This window comes from Scatophagus argus, chromosome 2, assembly GCF_020382885.2.
Source record: "Scatophagus argus isolate fScaArg1 chromosome 2, fScaArg1.pri, whole genome shotgun sequence".
Lineage (NCBI taxonomy): Eukaryota > Metazoa > Chordata > Actinopteri > Scatophagidae > Scatophagus > Scatophagus argus.
The window spans coordinates 13986533-14010252 of record NC_058494.1 but is presented as its reverse complement, the minus strand read 5'-3'; the positions used below and the strand labels follow the sequence as shown (position 1 = coordinate 14010252).

Below are 23720 nucleotides of genomic sequence, written 5' to 3'. Positions count from 1 at the left end.
TTGTCCCAAACATTTCATTAAATTTCAGAATTAATTTGACAGAGAAATCACAGAAACTTTAATGTTAATTAAACGGTGGCAGAAGGTAACTTGTACTTAATGTGAGTATTTCCGCTTTCTATTACTTAACTTTGACTCAATTTTAAAAGGAAATCTTGAACTTTTTACTCCACTACATGTAATTGCCTGCTATATTAGTGATACTTCTGATGTTACTTGACATACAAACTATATAACCAGTTTAAATTATTGTTTGTTACACATTAAAGTACTCTGCAAAATACAAAGTGGTTCAAATTGGCTCCACCTAAAGCAGCTGAAACAATAAAATGCTGCATATACATGAATAATAATAATAATAATGATAATAATAATTCTGCACTTTTATTCAAGTAAAAATTTGAATGCAGGACTTTTTCTTGTGAGAGCTTCAAATACTTACCTGCATTTATTAGACTGCAGTCTGCAGTTGTGTGTTGTTTTCACCTTCCTGTCTCACTTTCACACTGTCCCACACACAGACACCAACCGGGAGCTGTAGAATAACCAGAGTATCTGACTATAGGGCAGTGAACAACTCTGCTGAACCACCACCACCACCAAGGGTATTTCAGCAGCTGTTGTTGAGAAAAAAAGAAAATAAAAAAAAGTTGTTTACCTTCCCCACCCATATATATATAGACACGAGTCTGTTTTTTGTGCTACCACTCCCTCATCTTGTGTAATTAAGACAACTGCAAATAATATTTAAACATATTTTCACAGCAAACAACCAAATCAGTCGCGAAACAGCTGTAGACATGTGAGCACAGCATGCCTGAGACAGAGCTGCCTCCAGCCACTAGGTAGAGCCCCCTCACTTCACTGAGCACATGTGTGGGTGTGTTGGGGTGGATGTGCAAATACTCCCTGTGCTGTATAAATACTGCTGTGGTTCTTTTGTTCTGCAAACCGGTAGAGATACGGCTGCAGCGGCAAGTTTGCATGAAGAAGGAGGATCTGCCTACTTCCTCAGTCACATACACAGACGGGGAGGGGGGGGGGGGGGGGGGTACGTGGTGTTAACAACACTGAGGGAGAATAAGGTATAAGGTGCAGGTCAAGTATCTGATGGGAACTTTTGTGTGAGACATAAAATATGACAAAGGAATGAAGTGCTTAACACAGCGCATTAAAAGCAGTGACAGTTTACTCCTCGTATTGGGTGTTTTGACAGTAGACAACACACAGCTGACAGAAATGGAAGTGAGAGAGAAATGAGGGCTGACAAGCAACAGGCCGCCAACCAGACTTGAAGAGAGGATGTTCAGCATCTTAGACCTTTCTTGTACAAGGATGTTCTTTACCTCGGTTGATAGGTAGAAAATTGACTGGCAACTCATCTTTCAAGCAATAAGGTCTGGTGGTTCCAGGTGATCAAATTTGAAAAATTTCAGTTTTTCCTTACAGTAAAAATCATTCTCATTTTGGCTCACATTTCTGTCTGAATACCACACTCTAATGGCCTTATGTACACTGTCAGTGATTACTGTAACTGTTCTTCCTGTCCATACTGGCTGAGAAGTGAAACCTTCCTGTTACAACTACACCCTGATAAATTGGAAATAAACTCTAAAAACTTTCTCTCAAAACTACAGTCCTCATTCTACTAAAAAATGCATTTTGAAGTTTGTTTTTTTAAGTCAAATAAATAATCTTTTTAGTCTGAAATTACCGAGCCTCACTCCATAGCCCATATGGACAGAAGAAATTATTACAGTGATATTGTACTCAGATTAACTTAATAAAAATTAAAATCCTTTTAGGTGCATAGATTTCCTCTGCATGGGTTTAAAATAAGGTGTCACATCAACCAAGACAGGCAAAACACTCAAAAGTTCCATGAATTATGAACTTTGATACCAATAAGTTGTTTCATCACTTCAAACATCATCAGGCACCAAAATATGCTCTGTTACCATACAAACTGTCTCCACTTCATCATGCTTCACACTTCATTTCAACTCATTGAGGGAATCAGTCTGCAGGAACTACCGTACATACTGACATTTTGGGAAGAACAGGAATTCACATGGCATGCAGAAACTTCTCAATCTGATCATCCTACTCAAATGTAAACACTGCGTCATCATATCCATGCCTAACGCTGTGCACCACAAGCTGCAGCATTTCCCGCTCATATCAGTACGTCTAACTGAAATACCGCCCCTAACAACTCGAGGCAAACCTCTTAGAAACATAACATTCATTTTCAGCCGAGTCTTAGTCACAGTGGGGCAATCAAATCGGTATCGGTTACTGCTGGTGATACACTTGACTGCCATATTCAGAGAGGAAAAGGAAAAGGTAAATGACATGATGCATACTATTTCTACAGCAGAGCTTCTGTCTCTCTCTTTCTTTTTCAAACAGCTTTCAGTGCTACGGTCTGCTCAAATCCATTCAAATAACAAAATATTTGAGAAGAAAGCTTTTCTCACAGTCCTGGAGTTGTGTACTAGCATGGGCAGGTCAGTGTATGAGCCAGTATTACTGAGGCATGTCTGTAGTCACACAAGCCGGGACATGACTGTTCAGTGGAGGCCCCGGCTGAGTCTTAAAAGTCTCTGCATTTCTGAGTTTCAGATTGGTGGGAATGTGGGAGGAAAGAAAGAAAGATAAAAGGTGTGCATTTATAGAAGAAAGAAAGAATTTCCAAGTAAAGTGAAACCAATTTAAATCGCCTCAACACCTAAAAGAAAAGCACATACAAAAAGTCTTTTTACTTGCTCATTTGAGTGTGTTCAAAAGGCACTCAAAATGCATCTGCAGTCAAATAAAGATATTTTTAGGTAGTTTCATATCTTACTACTCCAATTCCAAATATCTGAATATCACATCTTGTGATTTAGTTATATTTTACAATAAGAGTTCAAATGTACTAAAGACAGGGAAGAAAAGAAAAAGAAAAGCAATCTTTAAATCCTAGGGAAGCCATTACTTCATACATAATGTGTTGAAAGACTGTGGGTTTGTAAAACATATCACCCAACATCACAGGCACACAGTCACAGTCACCACACTTCATACATCGCTCACCCAAAAGGCATTTTAAAGACACTCTCTCCCTGTCAAAGCATAATTGTTGTATCCTGTTATTCACACTGAATATCAAGCTTGAATTTTATCTGTCCCCCCTCCCCATATATGATATCAGTCTTTTCTTCATTTGAGTGAATACATAAGCAGGGAGATGAATACCTTTTATTCTGCTACTGAAAAGCTTTCTCTCCCTCCACTTGTTTAGTGTCTGAAAGAGAGCAACATGAGCCAGCGCACTGAGGAAAACACTCATCCATGTTGTAAAAACCTGTCCAACAGGACAGCCTCGACTTGTACTCTGAAAAGTCCATAAAATATTCAACAAACACAATACTAAGTCTGAGTGAAAATGGTGGTCCAGAAAATTTTGAAGGCCAAGCCTTATCTCATCTACGTTACAGTAATCTGACCCCGAATTTATATTTCTTGTTAAACTTTACATTACAGCGTGACTGACACCAGTAAAAACGGCTAAATACAAACAAATTTTCAAATAAATGCACATAGATGTTTGCCAGACACCTATAAAGTTGGCAAAATATTTATTTTAAAAAGTATGTTTAAGAAAATGCATTTTACAAAACATATGAAACTGTGCAAATTGATTTTGTACTCACTGACACAGATCTGAACACACACCTAACAATGATCAATTTATAAATAAGTTTTAGTGTTTGCTCATCCTTTTCTAGTCTCTTATAGTTTCCCTCTTTGTCCTGTTTTATATATAAAATCTCACCCAGTGGCACGATGTTATTCTCTTTTAATACTAAGTTTTCTCTTCAAGCAAACCAGACCACCATTGAGCACCATGCTACACTGAGAAAAAAAGTCAGTGACATCCTGTAAATCTACAGACTCAGCCTTTAGTCAACCTGCTTCGCACATCTGAGGGCAGCAGATCCAGCACATTGTCTTCTGCTATCAGTCCACTGAGCATGGGACAGTCCCCTATCTCCGGAGGAAGAGACTCCAGACGGTTCCCTTTAATCTCCAGGCGGACCAGCTGGGCCAGGTTGGCTACTCTGGAGCTAAGAGACGACAGGCTGTTGTTTCCGAGAGCCAGCGTCTTTAGTCTTTTACAGCTGAACAACTCCTCTGGCAGTGTCTCCAAAGAGTTGAAAGCAGCAGAGAAGAACTGCAGGCCCTGCAGGATGCCCACCTCAGAAGGAAGAGAGGTGAGCTGGTTGTGGGAGACATCAAGGTGTCGCAGTTTGGTGCAGTAAAATAGCCGAGAGGGAAGTTTTCGTAGCTTGTTCCAGCTAACGTCCAGCATCTCGAGGGAGTGCAGCTTACTGATATGATCAGGAATGTAAGTGATTTTGTTGTGCCACAGTCGCAGCGTCGTTAAACGCCGGCAGTGCTGTAAGCTAAGAATCTCCTCCACAGTGGTGAGTCTGTTTTCCTTCAGGTCCAACTCCTGCATATTGTTCAGGCTGAAGACGGCACTGGGGATGCGCTCCAACTCGCAGCCTACTAACTCCAGTGAGACTATGTTGGTTAACTTCTTCAGGCTGCTGAAAGCTTGGAGCTTAACATCTTCATTATAGATGCACAACCGCTGCAGCTGCAACGCAACATCCACTACGCTGGGTGGGATCTTAGTCAGGTTGGAGCGGAGAGTGAGGACTCTCAGAGCTCTAAGTTCTCGAAGGGATTCCAGAGTGGCACTTCTGGACATCTCATTGGTTAAGGGACCATTCAGATGTAACTCCTCAAGGCCCTGCAGGGTGTACATCCACAAAGGCACCTCTTCTAAATTTTCAAAAGCTAGACGGAGAACCTTTAAATGTTCCTTGAGGTGGTTCAAAGCAGGTAGCTGGAGCTTTGCAGGGCAGTAGATGAGTGATAACTCCTGAAGAGAGTCTAGCCTTGCCACACTAGCTGGGATGGTGACATTTTTTACTTGCTCCAGTTTGAGTGATTCCACTTCAGGAATGTCAAAGACTGTGTCAGGGAGCCCCGGCAACATTAACAGGTGGAGTTCCAACCGGTTACTGGTATTCCTGGCAAGACGTTCACGCAGCTTTTTGGCAGTCCACTCATAGTTGAGATTGAGCTGGTGGAGATGGTTCTCACTGACCTCAGAGAGAAACACAGCAAATCTTTTAGAGTAAAGGGCATCGTATTGGTCGACCAAGTGCAGGAGGAACGCAAAGTCATTGTTCACGTCTGGTATGTCATTGATACCAGTCTCCAGTCTGACATGCTCAAAAGAGTACTCCTTCAGAGGTCTATGAAAGAGCCAGTAAAGGGAGTAGATGCACAGAAGTCCATACACTCCCACAAAGCAGATGTAGCAGTAGGCAAGTTTGGAAAAAAGATTGGCTTTGTTGTTGTTACAGCAAAAGATATCAAAACCAGTCAGCTCAGGAGGAACATAGCAGCGGACTACAATCTCTATGTTCGGTACGAGCACCGCAGTGTAGATAATGATTAAAAGGAACTTGAAAACTTTCAGTGATGTTTGTAGCACATACATGAGATACAAGAGGTCTGCTTCCTCTACATGAGTTCTGAACTTCTTCACCTTTTCAAACAGAGCTTTGGCCTGCTCTCCTTCTTTCTTATCCAATACGGAGGCGGTTGATTGAGGCTCTGGATTTTTCTTTTCTGGATTAGACTTTACAGACGAGGAGCGAAGAAGCACCACGGTCTCCTCATCATTAGCTTGTCGATCCGCAGTATCTTTTGACATGGTGTTTCTCCTCCAACTGACCAGCTTTTCCTCCCCTCTTTCTTCAGACACCTCACTCAGGGCCCTTGTGGTCCAGGGTGAATCAAAGCACTTCACAAGGATAGTGACAAAAAGGTCAATTTTAGAAGAAGTCCCGGGGAACTTGAACCAGAAGCTGCTCGCTACCATGAAGATCATTGTGTGGATCAAGACGAGGTACGGGAAGAACTTTGCATACCAGTGGACAAATCTCTCATAGCAATAGTGGTTAACAAACACGTACTGATGGATGTCCAAGCCATTCTTGCGCCCAAACACCTCCCAGATGATGGCATTCACAGGTTTGGCCATTGTGTGCTGTGATGTCTCGTTATCCCTGTAGGTTCGGATGTGGCTACAGTCGATAGCTTCAGGCGTGGGGCTGGTGAAGGGGCTGGGCAGGCAAGAAATCTTGTCTTGGGTGAGCTGTGGAAAATAGATGAATTAATGAATAAATGAGGGCTTGTGCAACAATGTATTATGGTACATACAATAGTCTGTTACTCTGCAAAAACCATGACCAGAGTTCTTAACTGTAACATTCAAGTGAAAGTACCGCTGAATGGGCAACAATAAGATCTTTACATTCATTATCATTGTTAAAGAAGTTACAAAATCAATTCAAGTAAATGTAGAGAAAACCTAACTTTAAAATTGATGTATCACTTTAATTTCAATCAAATTAATTCATACCCAGACTGCCACATACTAACAGGTGACAAGGAGGTAGAAGAAAGAAAACCGAGGTAGATGCCCCCATACAAGAGGCATGAGGGGGTCACTGAGCGGTCAGATGATTTTTCAGAATGTCATGATATATATTGATATTGCAATAGAAAATTGAAAAAAATACTTAGGTAGAATATTTTAGCACCCACTCTTACTAATCAGATTTGACAATTCACTAAGACTGATAAACCTTCCTCTCTCCGTCTGTGTGTTCCCTGTGAGTGACAGTTAAACTTCTGATCCAGTCGGACTTGTAGCGGCTGCAGGTGGTGTAGCAGTTTAGAGCTCAAGGTCCTAATTACCACTCTTAGATGTTTCTTCTCTGCTGTTTGTCTGATGCCAGGATGTCTGTCTCACTGACGTTCTTTGACAAAGCAACACAGACACATTTCTTACTGTCTACAGAGATGGCCTGTTAATGAAACAAAGAAATAAGCAGCAGATTTTTTAAGTCATTATCTCAGATTACATATTAATCCCTTTGCTTTTCTTCTGTGCTATTTTAACATGACACAGAAATGATAATCGGGTGCTGAGAGACACATTAAGCAGCAAGTTAGTGATCTGAATCTGCAGTAAGTGGGTCAGGAGAGAGAAGTTAGTTCAGTTACATTGTCTTTGTTTTCGCCTCCCTTGGAGGTCAGATAATGTTGAAAAGGCTGTGGCATGTACCATTAAATTAGAGATTAGATTAGAGAATGAACAAAGCACGACCCAAAGTTATTCTGAAATGTAGATACAAATGATGCAAACGTTTTGGCCTCATCAGGCAGTTCAGGTTATTCAGATTAGTAATAATTCTGATTCCACCAAGAGGCTAATGTTTAAAGTGTTAAGAGCCCCAGATCACAGTGTGGTGGGTTTGTAGGTGCCTCACCTGCAACGTACACCCAAAGACTCCAATCATAAGCATAGCAACGCACAGGTACTCTGAGAAAACATCCCACCACGGTTTAAGGATGCGCAACTTTGAGTTCTGCTCTGTGGCGAGGTTTCTGAATTCACCCACTGGGATCATCCTGGCTGCTGCTCCACACTGATGAAAGGAGAAGAATGACTGTGAACACTGAGGCTAAAATAGGCTTTCAACACAGTACAGTCTCTGGAGAACGTCTTGTCAAAGGTTTTAAAGTTATATGACACAAAAAGACAGGATATACAGGACTGTTTGGCTCCAACATGCATATGCTGACTACAGCCTCGAAGTTTTCATGGTCTTGAATGCATGGGCAGCCTGTTCCTCCTCTGCAGGTGGATCCAAAGCAGATAAACAAGTTTGACTGCATCTGACGAAAGCAAAAAGTAACTCTCTACCAGAAAAGGCTTGAGGGAATTTATTTTAGGTAATTCTTCCTTAAAGTTAGAAGCTATGGTGTAAAAAAAACAAATCCAACAAATACCCAACGCTGTAATAACACCATTACATTCAAAATAGTTAATTTACAATGTCAATTTGCAAAACGTGACACGGGTAAAAAAAAAAAAAAAAAGCAGGCCAAACTAAACTTCTTGCCATCTTCTTTGCCAACAGTGCTAATTTTTTGGACTAAAGGAGTTATTTTAAACACATCATACGAAAGATCCCAGACTCCATAACCGCGGAATGACACATGTAGGGTCACATGTTCACAAACTACAATCCATCAACTTTCCTCTCTTTAAAATAATTTCAGTGTGTCCCTGAAACAGCAGAATGTACAGTGCAATGAAAAATGGGTCGCATTCAGCTTTAACCAGGTGAGTTTCACTTACCTGCGTCCGGAGAGGATCCACTGGTGCCCGGCGGGACTCACAAGTCTTTTCTCATCGCTCAAGTCGAGCACACCGGTGTCAAGTTACTAAGAAATAACACAAAGCATCCGGAAAAGATTTTCAAAATAAACCCTTCCTGAGCAAGCGAGTTCAACACTTTTGAACGCCAACTTTACAAACGATAAATAAAGATAGACTTAAGAGGGCTTTATTGTAGGCTACATTAGTTCATCTTTCATCACCACACACTTTCAAAAGTTACAGTCTCTTGCCTGTCTCTTTTCCAAATATTTTTTTCAATCTTCACTTGTTACTCTACTTATTCTCTGATTCATAATTCTTTGAGCATATCCAAAAGCTAATGTTGTACTACTGTCAGGTATAGTAGACCCACTGAGGAGCTAATGGCTGCCTGCTAAACGTATAGATCTATGACAGTAAAATAATAATGATATAATGTTAAAATATATGTTTTGCTACAGGAATAAGTAAGTAAAACATTTTTTCTTTCTTACCTAAAGACCTTTCCTTTGTTGAGGAATACAGTGGCCTGTGTTTGACAGGATTATGTCTTGATCTTCTTGTAAGCCCACATAATCAGGGAAGTTTTCCTCTCGGATAATATAATAATGGTCTATCTCATCCACCTGCCAGGTTTAGCAAGGAAATGAGATGTGTTGGCAGAAATCATGGGTGGTCGCATAAAGGCACACTGGCCACAGATTTAGAAAGACTGGATGACAAAATGAAAAGCCAAAGAAAAATGTGACTCTGCCTATTGATTTCTATAGTGAAGGCTAGACTGGTAACATTGACTTGCTCATGTTAAATATGATGATAATATGACCCAGTTAGCTGATAAATATTCTGTTTAGCATAAGGAGCTTTGGCTCCCTCTGGTGGCCACTGCTGCTTTGAACAATCTACATAAACTTTAAAGCATAACCCAACCTTTTTACACAGGCCACATTAAGCGGATTCAGAACAAATATTCCTGTGGTTATGAGTTATAAAGGAAAATAAACTCAATCAAAAATCAGCAGATCAGAACAAAACATCTGACTTGACTCCAGTGATACAATAAACATATATTTTACTTTACAATGTATTATTGTACAGGGTATTTTTTTGCTGGGAAGAAAAATTTACAAAGCAGACCTTAAATATTCTATTTTCTGTTCCAACTACTGACAGACAGGAAAAAGAGTCCCTTCCAAAGTGAGGCAAACATCCAAAATTAGCACTGACAGGCATTCCTACTTAGTTACAATACATGCTAGTTATTCAAAAACACAACACCAGAGTCCAATTCAATACAAAGCTGATGTCAGTTTAGAGGAACGAGAAAACCAAAAGAACAATCTGAACAAATAAATAAAAAAGTGAGCTCGGAAATTCTGTACAAGACTTCTTAGAATATCAATGTACAAAACATCACTTAAAAACCTTTGTAGCTTAAATTGCTGTTACAAATACACTTCTTTAAGCAAGTTTTTGCCATTAGCATACAATATCTGAACACTAATGCACAAACATGGTCACTTCTGTTTCTGAGGTCTTTTGGAATTGAAAACCAAAAAGTGAACTGGAAGGGGAGGTTCTCAACTGTGTCGGTATTTAGTGTTTTTGTAAAAACACATTCAGTGAGATGTTTTAATCCAAGTTTTTAAATGCTACAGTATTCCCTTTCCTCTTGACACATTTAAAAGATGTTTCTTGATCCTCTTGGCACTCCGTATATCAAATACACTGGACCAGACTCTCTGACAGCCTTGTAAGAGGCAACTCTCGACAATTTGCCAACAACTTTTCCGAAAAGAAAAAAAAAAAACATTTCACGTTTAATAAACTACCGGTAACTATTAGTGAAAGGATGCCTTTGTTACAATTTAGTTACTTAAAAGGTACTGCGTTTCTTGTACTAGCACTTAAATTTGAGACTTTGGGCCTCATGCAAGAACTATTCATGTGAGCACATTAAGTCTTAAATTGATGTATGAGTGATTTAAGAGAATTTAAGTCATGTACAGACACCTACTGTCTCTAAATGGGACAAAACACTTATATGAAGAATTATAAAATCTTAATCTTAATGAATTTGGAGATTAAATATTTTCCAAAAAAATGTGTTCGTGCTATTTGCATCATGGCTTGCCAGTTTACTGAAATGTTCCTTAAAGTTATTTTCACTTCAGATTTTACAGCCATATTTTGGACTGACCATGAACACAACACACAGGTGAACACCTGTGGTGAGTGTAACGCCACCTTCTCACATCCGTCTCAATCACTGTCAAGTTCCCTTCAGTGCCGCCTCTCGTTTTAGTCATTGATACTTCTCTTTTTAGAGTCTGACTGCATGTTAAACCTTTCTTTATTTTCATCATGGCACAGCTCTGTCATTACAGAGCACTGGCAATTATTTTGCATTTTTCAAGTCCACTTACACATCTCCATTCACTGCCAAAATTGTTATGTGACTGTCCACAGATTTCCAATGCAAGGACCTGCAACTCCAAAGTGAGAAATTACTTGTTTTACTCTTGATTTATGATTTCATGAATGAAACTTGCACACAAATGGAGTGGAACAAGTAGCCTCACACAGCAATTTGGATGGCTTCATTATTGTAAGTTTGTGGAGATCACATACAAGAAAATTCTCATGGGAAAAAACAAAGAGAGGTTTGGGATGAGAATACGGAAAATGTTCTTGCATGAAGCCCACTGTCATGTAAGAGCTTCATCTTGTGGCTGTCTGGGTTAACGTTATCAATTCTACACACCACACAGTGACTCTGTCTGTGCTTTTCCATCAAAGCACCTCAAGACAATACACTGATGACAGTAATGCCCACAGGCATTGTTAATGGCACTTTGAACTCTACTGCCTATGCTGACAAATGCTACTTTTATTCTTTTTTTTTTCTATTTTTTATTTTATTTATTTTATTACAAAATGGGACTATTTGAATTTTTGTTCTCCCCTCAGATTCAAATTTTTCAATTTACACTTTTTGGACTGCTTTTGAAGTGACTCTTTGAGCCTGTGAACGGCCCTTTTCAGTGTGCAGCCCTTCCCTCTCATGGTTCAAATCCGGGAGGTGATGGTCCGACTGAGGACTTCATATCTAAACACAATTTACCGCAAAAAAAAAAGAATCAAATTTCATGTCTTGAAAACTGGACAATAGGACCCGGGAACATATTTGTATTAGACAGTGCAATGTGCACATTCAGATAACTTTTTTGTCTCATCTTATTGAAGAGTATCAACAGTGAATGCTGGAAATAAAATGTCGTGACTTTGCTTGAAATTCATATCATGTGATCCCTAAAATCAGTGAGGCAGCACGTGGTGTTTCAGCTCACCCGTCTCTAATCAGCTGTGAGGGTCTTTATCTTAATTTGGGAAGACAGAATGGAGTTTCAGGGTGCTCGTCCGTGTGTGTGCATGTGTGACAGGGTCTAGTGATAAACCTCATGTGCCTTTGCCGAAGGGCCCACCGTGACGCTGACTGTGGTGAGAACTAAAGCTCGAGTTGGCGGACTGATAGCCAGGTGACGCAGCCCCATTCTCCCTCTCAGGCTTCTGACAGTGGGGCAGGTCTTTCTGGCATGGCTCCATGGTAACGGCCACACCCACACCGCTCCGCCCTGAGGTCATGTGGGTCACCTCCGCCCAAATGTCCTTCTCTGGCTCATAGCACTCCACACTGTCCAAGAAAGTGTTGCCATCATAACCTCCTGTAAACATAAATAACAAACAGTGACAATCTGTTCTGTGATTAGTTTTGTTCAGTTAAAAGAACATTTCACCAATGTAGCATAGAGCTCCTAAGTAAAACACATAACACAACACAGTATTAAAAAAAAATGATAACCTAGAGCAAGACCAACATTACCCACAATGCAATTTAACTGCCCACAGCCAGATCACAGATTCAGGTGTATTAGGCTACCAGCAGCTCATATATTCTCAAGCAGAAAAGGGCAATAGGCAAAAGGCTCTGTCTAGCTACACAAGCACTCACCCAGTACATAGATGCGTCCATGTAACGCAGTGACTCCCAGAGCACTGCGTCGGTGCCTCATGGAGGCAGCAAAGCTCCATGTATCGGTTTCAACATCATAGCGCTCCACTGTGTTCAGCTGGTTGGTACCATCGTAGCCGCCCATCACGAAGATGTGATTGCCCAGAGAGCACACACCTAAAGGGGGTCAAAGGTTAGTTTATTCAAGGGTTGGATAATTTTACCTTCCTAGATATGGGCTCAAAGTAGAAAATGTTGTAAGTATATACCAGAGTCTGCAAAATCTGGTCAGTTTATGCGTTTGATGATGTTTAAAAGTGATCAATACAATTATTTTTCTTCCTGTGTGGTTTTAAGACTCATTGGACAGCGTTGTTACTCGACACAAGTTTTCTGGCTGGAATCAAACTTGCACATATATGGCATGTATCTTGACCACTTAAATGTCTCGTCTGATCTCAATAGCACAAACCAGAGGGCCTATTCAAGTAGATGACAAACCTCGTACACATCTTTTAAAAACATGGATGGAAGCTTGCACGGCCAATTAAGAGCTCTGCAACTTTTTCATTAGAAAGCAACTTTCTAGCTCCAGCTTACCAGCTCCAGAGCGCACAGTGTTCATGGGGGCCATGGTTTTCCACTCGTCCCTCTCGGGGTTATAGCACTCACAGGAGCTGAGTCGATTGGCCCCATCAAAACCCCCCACAGCGTAAAGCAACCGGTTGATGACCGCAACTCCCACACCAATGCGCCGTGTCAACATGGGGGCTACCAGCTGCCACTGGTCCTTCTCTGGGTCATACCTGCAGAATGGGAAAAACACATACAGATTTGTTTTAATGTTATTATTCTCTAGTCTTGCGTAACCAGCTGCCTCTCGTACCTGCCACTGAGGGTGTAACACATAGAAGGTGTACAGAACGCTGCTCACCTTGCCCCCCACCCAGAAAAACAGCAAATTTTGTTTGCTGGGATGCACAACACAGAGGTCCAGTTACAAAGAATTAAACACTGTGCTCTTGTTGCATTCATGCAGGTTAGGCATATTCCTTTGTCACAGTCATTGTGGCGTGATTGGTTAATATTTGCCATTTGTTACTGCTCACTGTCTGTGTCATCTGAGGACCAAAGGCAGGGTTTAAGTAAATCTTCAACTGTAGATTATGCTAACTAATTCACAATATTATAGTTTGAAGGTTGTGTCACAGGTCCCCGTCTGCCTGAACTTTCCATATTGGCCGATAGCGAGTACTGATCCGATACCACCGAGTTTAAAAATGTCTTCTTTTCCTTATTTTATTTATTTATATTTTATTAACTCATTGTCCTTTTCTTGTTATGTTTCTTCAAATGCTTTATAAGACTCCTGGAATTTAAACTGGCAACACTTGTGACAACCCTGGAATACTGTACACGGCACTTTTAGAGTACAATATGATCAAACTGCTGATGTTTTGCTAGCTCTGACTAAAGTTCTAATCAGTTCTTCTTCGAGACTCTGAAACAGTAGTTACCAGAGGCAGAACATCCTGAACATTTTATTCAGGTGAAAATGCTTTATTGTTATATTATAATTACAAAAAATAATTCTCTGCTGATTAAAACTTCCTTAGTGAAGTTTTGTGTGAACTAAAAATGTGTTACAGGAAGAGGAACAGATAATTTCCAGGAAGTTACCTGATTCCTGCTGCTGGTGCATTCATTAACCAAATGCAGTAAAGAGGCCAGAGCATGAGCGGGATTTTAGTCACGTATCCTATTGCTTATGTATTACTGAATCAATACGCTGAGGCAAACCACAGAAACACAGACTTACTGACGGTCAAATAAATCTCAATTCAATGGGCTTTGAAAACAACTTGGCACAAATCAAAGCACACTCTCAGTAATTGTAACTGTTTCTATTGAAAAAGATAAGGCTGGTGTTTTATATTTTTATTATTATCAACAATAAATAAAGCACTTGTTAGCAAAACAAACACAGCGTTGGCTTTGGTCTCTTCAAGGGAATTACTGAAGATAATAAAAAACATACTATAACTGCAACCTGTTCCATTAAAAACTCAATTTGCTTACCTCTCAACGCTGTTGTGATGAATGCAACCGTGAGACCCACCAACTGCATATATCATGCCATCGATGACACCGACTCCGATTCGGTTTCTGGGTACGCTCATTGGTGCACACGGCAGCCAGCAGTTGTTCATGGGATTGTAGCAGTCCAATGCATTTGAGTCCATGTTGCCATCAGGCGCGTTGTTTCTTCCACCGACAGCATAGAAAAGCCCACTGATCACACAGGCTGCTAGGCCACTGCGGGGGACCTGCAGGTCAGCTAGCCTCAGCCAGGTTCCCGTACATGGATTGTACGCCTCCAGGTAGCTGAGAGACTGACGGAAATAACCCCCTGCTGTGTAGATGAGCTGCGGCACCTTGGGTGTTCGGCAAGGAATGACTTTGGTGGGTTTGTGGAGGGTGAGGTCCTGGAAGATCTGGGCCAAGTAGTCTTTACATTGAGGGTCCCAGTCCAGAGACTGAAGCTGAGTCTGCAGGAAGTTGGGAGTGAGGGAATGGCAGCGGACAGCCTGGAGTAAGGCCTGGACATACGGTCGCCGGTTCTCTCGGTCATAGCGCACCCAGGCCACACATGCCTGGAAGACTTCAGACTCACAGCGCACATTGAGCTCATCACGACTGATAAGGGTGACCAGCTGACAGTGGGACAAGTTGAAGAACTCCTCCTGGGTCGCCACCTTGGGTCAGGAGCAAAAGCAGAAACTTTCAAGACATTTCATAATACAAATGCGGAGCCTAGACCAATTAAATATAGAGAATGAATTCAAAGAAATTTACAATCAAGCATCTGTTAGTTGAGAAAACAATATTCAAACAACTATATTGAGGAAGTTGAGGTATTAAACCGTCCAAATTATGTCAGTACTACACAGTAGTTCTAAGTTTGCCTTTGTGTGATACAGTCAGGTCAATGTCACATGTCAAGATTATTTGGGAGACAATACAGTAGCAAGATAAGATTTAGCACCAAGTCTGAATACCCAAGAAATCAGGCTTCCTGCCATAAGAGACGAAGTACATTTGAAACCAAATTCACAGTGGCATGCATAAAAATTATTATTTTTACTTACATTTCTTTTTTTAAAGGAAAAAAACAAAGTAGAAACATATGAGAAGGACTGAACCACAGACGGGTGCTGCGAGACACATCTGTGATATCTGTGATCCACCTAACCTGCCTCTGGCCTGTTTATCTTTCTCAGCTCATCGAGTACCAACACTGAATGTCATCTCACTTCATTTGTGCTGCATTGTACTTTTATCTTTTGCAGTCAGGTATGCTCCAACCACAGTGACACCGTCATTACAACCTACGGGCCAGTTGTCAGCAAGCGTAAAAGACAACCAGCAGAAACCACACAGGAACAAGTGAAACAGCATCTACACTTCACACACAAAATCCCCCGGCACCACAATTACTATAACTAAGAAAGAGCTGTTTGATTTTGTCAGCTATGAGCTGGGCTGGTACATTTACCTCACTCTTTTAGTAGTAAAAACATGACTGATTATTTGATATCACTTTAAGCTTACGTGTGCATTACCTAGGCTGCTTGAACTTTTGAAATGAGCAAATTAGGTGAACCAAACAAGTGTTTGTCTGACTGACTAAACTCTCAAAGCTGAATGGTATCATTAAAACTTATAAACATCTCAGTTGCTGCTAAGTAACAATTAAACAGCACCTGGCGTAGTCTGCCTGATGCAACTGTCTATAACAGCAGGCGAGTTTCCTCTAATGCATATGATTAGAGTGTTTTCAATAATGGCTGAGTCACATACCACACATTCCCTTCGATCCACATTTTTGTCTGCCAAAATGTAATCTTAAAACAAAAATAGCTGTTTATGATTACAGACAAAACAGTAGAGCCTTTATTTAAACTTCAGCTTCCGTTTTACCTGGCTGAAGTTCATGTAGATGTATTCGCGGGCCTTCTGGTGTAGCTCTGTGCAGCCAATCTGCTCAGCAAAGTTGGCGATGCCGATGGCGTTGCTGGGGTCGAGCTGCTGGACAAGGAAATCGCAGCAGGCCTTAACCACGCTGTCAATCTGGTACATGACAGCGCCATTCATCACGTGAATCACACACTTCTCCCCTACGGAGATGCTAGCCGTGTAGGCAAACTCTATCAGTCGGTCCATAACCTGAATGAGTCAAAAAGAAAGCATAGGGCAAAGGTTGAGGTAAAGAAGAGGGAAAAGGTCAGGGGGTGATGAAGCATAGGGTCAGTGGGAGAAAGCCAGGATAAGGCAGAAGAGCACACAGAAGAGAAAGTTAATGAAAAAGAAAAAGAAGGAAGGAAAAATAAGCCTCTGATGCCATTTATTTGTGCACCTGTTCATTTCTCCCCATAGAGGACAAACAGATTGGCATCTTGGAAACTAACAAAAGGCCGATACTGTGCTCATGGGTGCACCTACACAAGCTCAGTAAACATCATGTAAAATAGGTCAAACTAAGTGTACTGAGCCATGTTTTCCTGTACTTTTCATTGTGTATACCTCAACTGCACAGAGTAAGATCTTAACTTTCACAAGTGTAACTTGTCAAGCACATCCTCACTGCAACACTATAGGCTGCGCCTTGAAGAAAGGATGTCACGCAGAATTTAATATGGTATAAACAACAAGGGAGACTACGCTGAGAGCAATTAGAAACCACTGTGATCATTTCAGTGTTTGTTTGAGAGTAAAACAACATCTACTATAAAACCCACTCCTGATGCTGCCATTGCAAAAGCCTGAAATCTTTAACTTAAAGCACTGGTTCATTCCTGCTTAGTGTCGTAAAAAAATGTTGTTTTGTGGAGGAAAGCAATACAATAGATGCCTAGAGTCATACAAATAAAAATGCATCATTATAATTATTATCCTGATCAATGCAATGATTTGTTGGCATTTAAAGTCACACTGTACACCTTTGGGCCATTAAGACCAGGTACAACGCCTGCATGTATAAATCCCATCTCCTTTACTGTGATGAGACCTTGAACAGTGGTCTGAGACTGGAATGGTCTCAAATCATAGAAGGTAAAAATTTCGATAAAGAAAACGTGACTCACCCTGGGATGGATTCCCTCGATGGGCACCAGCTCCATACCACACTCCTTCAGGCCATTGGTGAACATTGCCCTGAAGACCGGCGAAGAAGATGCCAGTACCACCTTGTGAGCCACAAAGTCCACTGCTTCCAGATCCTTGTAGCGCACGCGCAGCGTGACGTCGCACAGCTGCCGCTCCAGACGCAGCTCGTTCATGATGGCAAAGGCGGCCGCCGTGTGGCTCTCTAGCGTGTAGCTGAAGACGCGGTGGCCGTTGCGCGTGGACGGAGTCACCAGCGCTTTGCATTCTGTCAGGCACTCTGTCATTTCCTACCCCTCCCCCTCCTCCTCCTCCTCCTCCTCCTTACTCTCTTTCTCAAGAACAGCAGGCTGTGTTATGGGGCATTCTTGCACCAGGCGCAGACATGGGTAAAATAAAAGCTTGGCAGAAAGCTCCAGGCTCCCCTGGGTTTTTTTTTTGGGTGGAAGAGTTTAAGTATACGTCTGATTTATGTGCGCATGAGGATTTCCGTGCTCTGATCAGTACTTGAGTCCAGCCATAATGCTCATTATGGCATTATTACTAGATATTTTTATGTGAGCTGCCAGTCAGGGCTGGTTGCACTTCTACGTGTTGCAGTTCCAACATAATCAAAATGAGTTTGGGATTCCTCTGGCTTTGTCTGAGGTACAAAAGTGTCAAAGACAGTACAGAATGAACAAGTGAAAACACTCAAAGGAATCTCATTTCATCTATTTGTGTTGTCAATAGAGATGTTTGGGGGATCTACAGAAACTTGTCAAGTAGTCCTGTCTCGTCTCTGGTCTAAAGGGCTCACCTTTTTGAGTCTCGTCTCTTCTTCTTTAAGCTTCCCTCACTGGGCTACACTTGTGCTGAGAGCTGCAGAGTCAGACGCTGCAGATGAGGCAGTAGAAGCCTTGTTGACTCTGAAGGGAAAAAAGGGGTCAAGTGCTAAAAGTGTCATAAGTGTAACTTGGAGCCCTTGAGAATGTGGAGGGGGGGGGCTGGGTGATTTGGTGGCTTTCTCCGAAGACGTCTTCCTCAAGGTTGTCCGGCTAAGGAATTTGTTTGCACTGCTGTGTTTATTAGGAAGCTGTTGGGTCAGCTGACAACTGTGGAAAAGAGGAAGAGTGACAGTGAGCCTGTATGTATGAACAGTGGTGGTGTACTTCGCTAAGCAGTGAAACAATTCCTAACTTAAGAGTTTCTGACTCCTGTTGGTTCAGCATCCATAGCTATCTAACAACTTAGATAAAAATAGCTTCTCCACCCGCCTAAGACACACTCTGTTCCATCTTTCATCATGCCTATCACACCCATGATAGAGTCTTCCTGGAGCAATTGAGTGCAGTCGAGGCTTTATCCTTTTCACAATGAGTATGCAACTTTTAGCCATTATGGCCCACTCACTCACAAAAACACAGTTCCATTCATCTGTGGTTAGATCTCTGATAAGAAGAACATTCATTCTCATCTTCCCCAACATGTGAAAAGAAGATTAACATACTTCATTAAGTTACTGATGTACTGATGTACTGATACTGAAGTTACAAAACTTTTAGAATTTATAAGCACTGCACTGCTAAAGAGACCGCCGATGTTAGCAGAAACAGACAAACAAGAAACATGTGAATGCAACGAGCGTGTGAGGAACAGCAAGGGAGTAATGTCCACTTTAAAAGACAATGGAGTGACTTGAATTAGGCTTGAATTTATCTGGGCAGCATGACTGAGTGTTTTTACTCTGTCCTGTGACCAGTTCAGCTGAGGCCTGGAACAGAGGGGACCGTCTGTGAAAACAGCACACAAAATCAAAGCTCACTTTTACTCATTCATCCTGACAACAGAGCAAACTATGTAACATAAACATCTAACAATCTAAACACAATTTAGGCCAAAAAAAATCCTCCAATCAGAGCCAAGCGCTGCTTTTACCTAAAGACACCCACTAGATAACAAAACAAGAGGGCCACAGCCATGCAGACGTATTTGGAAATGAATACATCTTTTGAGAAGATGTGAGCTGTGGACCACGCTTGGCCTGTTGCACACCATCAAAATGACTTTAAAATGAAAAAAAATAAAAAGCGCCTCTCTTTTCTGTCCATCTAACTTCTTTTCAGAATATGAACTGCTGACAGTGACATACAGTACAAAGAGCAGTCAACAGTGGCTAATTGTCTGTCTGGTGCTCTCTGAGCAGGAAGAGTCAGAGTTACTCAATAACAAAGTATGTTCAGAGTTACATAATAAAGCTCCTGTAAGTTGTACACTCACACACACACACACACACAGAGGGCAGGTTATCTGGCCTTGTTGCTTGTCGTTCTGTAACTAGGTTATTGTGAGCTGCTCTTTAATCAGTTGGTGACACGTCAGAAGCCATCGAGGAGCTTGTCATAAGGGCCAGCAGTTAATCCCAACATAATATGAAACACAGTGCAATTCTAATTTATTGCTGTGCTTCTCTCCTTCCAGGTTCCTGATAAAACAGTTCATTCAAGAACATATTGCTCAACTTGCTGACTCTCCAAGGCAGACAGAAACTGCTTGCGGACAAATGGGCTCCCTGAGCCTACGTTTGGACCTGTTGCATTATCTCTGATCGTACATGAAATAAATATATACAGTAGAAGTTTCAGGTGAGCTACTGAAGCCCGAGTGTTTCCTTTTTTATGCCAAGTTGAACAACCAAGCATTGAAGCACAGGTTAGTATAGTTTAGTCCAAACTGCCCCAAAGGAGAAGACATTTGCTGCAGAATATAATTCGACTGAAGATGAAATGATTCTTTGATTTATCAACCTGAAGAAAATTTGTCTATTTTGGTAATTGCAAAATGAAAAAATTTGAAAAAATTTTCACTGCTGATCGGCAGATTTCCTCTATCAGTCGGAAACCAACAGTCAGTTTAACAACACACTGATATATGAGGTGATGTTGACAAGAATGACAGAAAAGCAGCAAGTCCTCACAACTGAGAAGCCGGAAAGAAATTAGAAGATAATTTGCTTTTCTAAAAACGTTTTTTAACACGTTTTTGACATCGTTCCTTTTGTCAATCAATGAATCGCTTAACTGAGGAAATAATCATCAGACAATGGAAAGTGCTGCAATAAATCTTAATACAAATTCAGTCAGAATTTACTATAAGGTACCATCTGTGAGTGGGTGAAACATATAAAACAAACACACATCCTCACACTCACACAACGCTGAGGTATTCCTCAGTGCTTGGAGGCTCCCTGTAACACCTTCAAGGCCCCATGGTAGATCCCTGCACCCCAGTTTGGGAACCACAGTACAGGCCTGCGATCCTTGGATGCCGTTCAGCGGGGATTGCACAATAACCAGAGCGTCTCACACTTTAAAGTTGAACAGTCAGATAAAGAGTTACAGACAAACACTGCAGTTTAACGTGCTTCACATGCATGGAGCTTTTCCACGGTGACTCATCCTCAACTCCTCACCGTGCAAGCAATGGAACTGGATGTACCAAAACATGACCCAGAAGTGAAGCCAGACCTTACATAAACCCAGATGGAACTCGATTCCCGCGCCATCTCCCTGATATGAACAGTTTTCACACAAAGCACCGTTTCCCCTCCGGTCCAGTCACCAACTAACGTTGATCGTTTCTGCGCTTGTTTTGATCAAAATGTAATCCAGAGCGCTGACATGCACTGAACACAGGTGAAGCAGAATCGATAAAATCTTGTTTGGTTTGAGACAAAAGTGAACTGCAGCGTTATGTTTCCATAGCAAACAACCGGAGTCACCACGAATAACAAGTTAAAGGTTTCGGAAATAGAGCTGACAGCAAAATAGGCTCCTAATAATAGACAGTAGCGTAACGGCTGTGAGCCGATCCGAGCACAGCGGTGACAACAAAGCCGTATAGTAACATGTTCTTACTGCTGGTCACCTCCTTGCTATCTAATCTATCTACATTACAATTCACATTAATCATTACTGATAGCGTAAATCAGTAATAAAAGAAACTCACGTAGTCTAGCTCAATTCCTCCATCGCGGACTGCCGAGCTGTTCGCCACATAGGAAGGAGGGGGGGAGCTGTAACTCACCGTGACTAAGCATTGTACCGGCCTCCTCTCGCTTTCACAATAAGAGTCCGCCGCCACAGCGCGGGACCCGTCACTGTTAAAGAGTAATGGCTGCGAAATACGTCCCGAGGGAGGGCGCTTTTATTGAGAAGGAGCTCTCAGAGCGAAGGAAAAGCAAGGCCAAGTGTTGTCAAGATGCCAAAAACTGTAACGTCAATCAAATCTGGTACAAATAACAGGCCTACAAATACCAGCTACATGACAAACTTGTCACTTAGGTCTACTGCACTGTGCAACAAGTTAAAAGGGACATTCAGCTAACGTCAGTAAAAGTGAATCTCAGTAGAAGTCTGCTATAAAGGAAATCGTACGTAAAGCAAATTCAGTAACATGGATTTTGAAATAAGGGCAGGAAATTGCTAAAATGCTGTTGTTAAATGATTACAAATGACACACGGTAGCTCCCAAGAGATGACTATAATGTACCCTAACTGTAAATTGCTTCCTCATTTGTATGTATAACTCACTTTGCCTGTGAAGCTTCCTTTTCCCCAAAAAAGTCACGTTTGTAAATGAGGGAACTATGCTTGTTCCACAGAGGCTGCTGACACACCGCAAAGTTTTCACCTCCTGTTGTGAAATACGCAATTCAGGGCAATACAGTACAGGTTCCAGCATGCTGCATTTTGACGAACTGCCACAAGGTGGCACCTTAAGCCAACTGTCGGCCCACAGGCTGTCTTGGAGTTACCAGCTCAAAATACGTGATGTTGTCAAAATAGTTTTCAACATGTAGAAAAAAAAGCTCCCAGTAATTATGTAGGAGAGAATATTTTCAAGTATTTAAGCCCCAAAGTCAGAATTCACACCTGATTAGCCTAAACCAAATGGTTCATTTCTCACTGAGATGAAATCTCTGCTTCTCTGGGGTCACTGAAATGGAAGATGATGCATCAGCATTAAAAAGCTGTGATATGAACTGACAAGCCTGGCATCAGTCTTCAGCAATAAATCCCCAGCTGAGCGATGACTCTGCCCTTCGCTGTGTGTACAGGCGTGTTGAGCCTCGGGGCACCACATGGACATCCACTGAAGCGTCATGTTTGTATGCTCCACATGCATCTGATATTAAAGCTGCTCTCACAGCTTTTGTCATGTACTTTCGTGGACTTTTAACATGTTCTCTATCTATCATTACACATGTTAATACTGTGAAGCACGTGTTAATACCTGAGGCTCTGCCTAGAGCAAAGAACAGCACATCTGTAATACAAGCAGGTGATTGGGACTGTCCTTGGTGGTCATGACAGAAGACTTATGACTTCTACTCATCCAGTTTGTTGTATGATTAAAACAGCCTGGAGGAAGTTGTGGGGCCAGGAAATATTTCCCGACCTGTTGACCTCTGTGGGCAGAGACAGTGCTGTGGATACAGGCAACACATGGAGGAGCACCTGCACACCCATACAAAAGGGTTAAATAATAAAAAATAAAACAACTGTACCATTTGTCAGACTGCCTGTTTCATATCACTGAAACAAGGTGTGTAACAGGAAACTGAAACTTAATAGTGAACCACAGGCCAAAAGCAAGCAATTATTATATTGTATTGTAGAAGTCCCTGCATAAAAAAACACTCTTCCCACTGTTTTAAGATAGTAAAATATCATCAACAATTAAGGATCCTACATATTTACAAAGAATTTTTGCCTCACAAAAACTAAATTTTATTATTAATTTCTGGCAGGCCAGGTCAAACCTGATGATGCGCCAACTTTGGCCTATAGGCCACATTTGGGCAGTTCTGCACAGGACTTTGCTCTGCATGAAGCTCTTCAGTATGTTGCTTTGTATATCAGTTCCCTCTAAGAGGTGTGAAAAGTTAGCATATGCTCCTAAATAGACTTCTGCGTATCCATCATTTGCACATTCAGTCTTTACCCGGTCACACCATGCTTACTTTTAAGAACATTTTGAAATATTAATAAGAGCAGTGGCAGTATACCAGCGCTTAATAAAGCAGACCCAGACTTCATTTCAGATTGGTCCATCTTGGAATTAGTGGCATTCATAATACTCATACTACAAAGCTCATAAGTATGAGGACATGTTCAATAAAAGCTACACATTATTTCTCTCGAGCTGCACCCCAGAGTTGAATTACAGTGTCTTTTTTCAGCCCTGAGAAATGTAAATACACAA

At 41.5% G+C, this 23720-nt stretch overlaps 2 protein-coding genes across 5 annotated transcripts; both read right to left on the bottom strand.

Moving 5' to 3' along the window:
• Window positions 1-34: 34 nt before the first annotated feature.
• On the bottom strand, window positions 35-9217 carry si:zfos-323e3.4 (volume-regulated anion channel subunit LRRC8C). Of its 2 annotated transcripts, XM_046411599.1 has the most exons (4): window positions 8794-9217; window positions 8279-8364; window positions 7404-7562; window positions 35-6223 (listed from the first exon to the last, which is right to left on the bottom strand). In XM_046411599.1, exons 3-4 carry the CDS (start codon window positions 7542-7544, stop codon window positions 3941-3943), a joined length of 2424 nt encoding a protein of 807 aa, XP_046267555.1. In that variant the 5' UTR covers window positions 7545-7562; window positions 8279-8364; window positions 8794-9217; the 3' UTR covers window positions 35-3940. The 2 variants fall into 2 exon arrangements, with proteins under 2 accessions (XP_046267555.1, XP_046267545.1); XM_046411589.1 differs by having other exon boundaries at window positions 8279-9217.
• A 137-nt stretch (window positions 9218-9354) lies between these two features.
• On the bottom strand, window positions 9355-22064 carry keap1b (kelch-like ECH-associated protein 1b). 3 transcript variants are annotated; one of them, XM_046411625.1, is made up of 8 exons: window positions 20665-21425; window positions 18274-18568; window positions 17456-18117; window positions 16293-16538; window positions 14391-15067; window positions 12912-13117; window positions 12312-12488; window positions 9355-12024 (listed from the first exon to the last, which is right to left on the bottom strand). In XM_046411625.1, exons 3-8 carry the CDS (start codon window positions 17759-17761, stop codon window positions 11759-11761), a joined length of 1878 nt encoding a protein of 625 aa, XP_046267581.1. In that variant the 5' UTR covers window positions 17762-18117; window positions 18274-18568; window positions 20665-21425; the 3' UTR covers window positions 9355-11758. The 3 variants fall into 3 exon arrangements, with proteins under 3 accessions (XP_046267581.1, XP_046267574.1, XP_046267566.1); XM_046411618.1 differs by lacking the exon at window positions 20665-21425 and adding an exon at window positions 22046-22064 and having other exon boundaries at window positions 17456-18568; XM_046411610.1 differs by lacking the exon at window positions 20665-21425 and adding an exon at window positions 21462-21592 and having other exon boundaries at window positions 17456-18568.
• Window positions 22065-23720: the final 1656 nt, after the last annotated feature.